We start from the raw sequence: 3,639 nt of genomic DNA on the forward strand, positions 1-3,639 counted from the left end.
CCCCTTGCTACCGAATCAGCTAGAATTTTGAAACTCCCTGATCGAAGTTTTGGCTGGTTGTAACGGATAAAGGAAAGCCGTTGTGATTCCACCATCATATAGCCGTCAACCAAGAATTGTTGGAATGCTTTACCCGATGATAATAACGTTGAAGGTTCTTTGTCCAACGGTCGATCTTGTATACGGAAAGCAAAAAACTCACGAAGAGTTCTCAAATTTTTAGTGAATTCATTTAAAAGATATGGTGAATATGGTCATTTTTGTGGGCGCTTAAAATCAGTTCTCAATTGAATATGGTCAATTTTTTAGGCGCAAAAAATCAGTCCTTACTAAGAGTTAATTCATTTAAATTTTCGTTTTCCGCCAAGTATTAATTATTTAAAACGACAACATAAAAATCTTTTAAATGAAATTTTTAGGCGCCAATAATCAGTTCTCAAATTTTTAGGTGAATATGGTCATTTTCTCAGGTGCGAAAAATCAGTCCTCAATCATTGGGAAATTTTTTTTACTGATTATTGGGAAAATTTTCACGTTTTGGTTATCATTTTCTGCCGCTCTTAAAAACTTTACTACTAACTTTGTCCTTGTTTGTGGTTATTTTGCACGTGTACCCTTACTCCTGAAGATTTCCCATCAGTGTTCTTTGTTATTAGTCAGTTAGGCTAAGTTTTAGGTAATTTTTTGGCCAGTATTATGTTTAGTTTGTTGGTGTCTTTCTCAGTTAAGGTAGCTAATTGTTCTATGACGTTTGTCATGGCTCAGATTGTCTTTTGCAATAACCACAAACACATATGAGAAATATTAATAATCATTTAAAAGCATATTTCAAAATTCTAACATAACTGATTTCAGTAACTGATTTATTCTAATAGCATAATAATAATAATGTTTGGGGAGTTTAATTCCCTTAACCTAATTATTTTGGGTTCTAAAAACCGTAGACTAAAATAGCAAACTTCTAAATGGGGTTTAATACCCTTAGCCTAATTATTCTCGGGTCACAATGACTTAGCCTAATATGATAGATTATCTTGTCACGTGTCACCGCGATCACTCCTTCTCGATCTTGACTTGGAGCAGTTTTTTGGTGGCTGAATATTTGTCCTCTATGATGCTTTTGGTGGCTGAAAATTTTTCACCCATGATGCGCACCTCACAATCATCATCACTGCTTGCCTCTAACATTTTTGAGAACGATCATGCCATGTCAGATATACATAATCAAGTAGAGAGGTATGCTAATATTTAAAAAGCGTTTATTTGAAAATCATACGTCATCTATATAGTACCTTGGTATGCTAGTGTCAGACCCTTCCGTACTGCCAATGCATTTTTCCCTCTTGCAAACCCACCTACCTGCATCATTCTTGAGAGCTTTTGTTGTACAATGCTTGCAACTATTGTAGTACCACTTGACATTCAAATTAACATCATATATAGTTGCAACCGTCACATATTTCTCAGCCTATATTTGCATCATATATAGTTGTAAAATAAATCATATATAGGTTCAGCCGTCACATATTTCCCATTCTAAATAAAAAAAAATAATACCTTTTGACACTTCTTAATCTCTGTGATTGTACTCAAATTATCTCCCGATAGCATGTCGTTCGACTCACTCGAGATATAAGATATAACATTCGAGTCACTTGGTTCTTCATCATTATGTAGTCTTTGTTGCATTAGAAATGTGAAAATTAGTTATTTGACGAAATTTATCTGTCATAAGAATATTTTTATCAATAGTAGTTAAGTTTGCTTACTCTCCAATGAACGCTTCCACCTCTGGAATTGCATGGTTGAGGTAGAAGCGGGTGACATGTCTTGTAGTTGTCACTCTGGCTCCGCCTAGATATGCTCATCAAATATTAGATGTGATTTGAAAATGATTATGATAAATACAATTTATATTCGAATACACAAATAGTTATATACTTTTCCACTGACAACGTTGAACGCAACGAATGACAATGATGACAGGTTCAGTGGAACGCTTACATGCATCAACATAAGCCTGAACTAAACCAACATAGTCGTTCCATACCGAGCATGCTAATTTTTCCTTCCTGTGTATATGTTGATTAATAGGTTATTTAAATGATTAGAGTAAATCATTAGTTAGAGGATGTATTGTTGAATAATAAAAGTATATGATTACCGAATATTCTCAAGGTATATTGTCATCCAACTAGCTATTTCCTGCCTTAGTTGGTTTGACTTCTCCGACTCCAGAAAATTTGCCGATGACATCTCAGTAAGAGGATTATACATCTGATGTACTACCTCCAATTCTATAATTTATGAGCATTATAATAAATTTTTTGAGTTTTATTTTAAAGTTTTTGAGTTTCACTATAAAGTTTTTGAGTTTATTCACTTAAACATTAAGCTTTAAAAAATTACAATAAAACTCAAAAACATTACATATAAGTTTAGTTAACTTTTAATTTTGACGGAAAAAATATTAAAATCTAACTTATAAACTTTAATATGCTCAAAAACAAATAAAGTTTGAGGTAATAAGCTCAAAAAAATACATATATGCTCAAAAAACAAAAAGTTGGAGGTAGTACATCCGATGTATATTCCTTTTTCTCGATGACATCTGCGTGTACTAAAAATTATAAGTAAATATTTTAACTTGTCTGGAATATCAGCAAAGAAAGTATAAGTATGATTTTAGAACATTTTACCTATGAAATGTTCATCAGATACCCTCTCAGATAGGATATCATCAAACTCCACATACTTGAATCCATATCGAGGGATGAGTAGATCGTGCACTTCTATAAGAACGGTAGGATATGCAAAATAGATGCGAACTTCACCAGAAGTTGCAATTTCAGCCCCCTTATTTGCATTCACGGTGAATCTTGACAGTTTATATAAATGTCCCTCGTGGAGTCTATTCCTGAATTTGAAAATGATGCTTTTGCGGATAGTTGCTTGAATTGTATTGTCCTGTAAATTAAAGTCATTATGGTAAGTTATTTAAGGATACATGATTGTTTGATAGAAACAATGTGTAAATTTACGTTAAAAGACGTAATACCTCTGCATCTAACAATAGCATCTCTAACACCAATGTTTTGCCTTTGTTGTAGAAACTTTTTCTTTCCCACATGTGGACAACGCGCACGACAATTTCTGCGATGAACATATCTTCTTTCAGGTGACGGATTGCAACCGGAGTGCAGTTGAAGGCCATGGTAAAGTTGATAAAAATTCTCTTGGTTTATTGGAAAATATGAATGAACGATGGAGGTGGATGGAAATGTGTGGGATAACGTCGTTATTTTTGTAGTGAGGGTACGTAATAGGGTTAACTGATGATTACCTATATTTTGGGAGGAATATTAATATAATAAAAATAATAGTAATTGATTTTATTAACAGAATGAAATCATATCATAATTCATAATTTCATAATTCATAATTGATTTTCATGCAGGTAACATGTACCTGTCAAAATTCCATTCTCAATATGGATATGATTTAATTTGATATCATCATTTCTTATCTTATTTTATTTCATATTCAACTTCCTAAAATACCTGCAAGCAGTTGTTTAAGTTTAGTATTTTAGTATTAGTTACCTGGGTTAATTTATTGTAGTTGTGATTGTAAATTATT

The 3,639-nt window shown here is 32.6% G+C and overlaps 1 protein-coding gene across 1 annotated transcript; it reads right to left on the reverse strand.

The window, feature by feature from the left end:
- Positions 1 to 1,053: 1,053 nt before the first annotated feature.
- On the reverse strand, positions 1,054 to 3,214 carry LOC141587795 (uncharacterized). The gene is made up of 8 exons (XM_074409264.1): positions 3,059 to 3,214; positions 2,722 to 2,967; positions 2,165 to 2,277; positions 1,942 to 2,072; positions 1,770 to 1,854; positions 1,558 to 1,678; positions 1,360 to 1,468; positions 1,054 to 1,181 (listed from the first exon to the last, which is right to left on the reverse strand). Exons 1-8 carry the CDS (start codon positions 3,212 to 3,214, stop codon positions 1,054 to 1,056), a joined length of 1,089 nt encoding a protein of 362 aa, XP_074265365.1.
- Positions 3,215 to 3,639: the final 425 nt, after the last annotated feature.

Source organism: Silene latifolia, chromosome 6, assembly GCF_048544455.1.
Source record: "Silene latifolia isolate original U9 population chromosome 6, ASM4854445v1, whole genome shotgun sequence".
NCBI lineage: Eukaryota > Viridiplantae > Streptophyta > Magnoliopsida > Caryophyllales > Caryophyllaceae > Silene > Silene latifolia.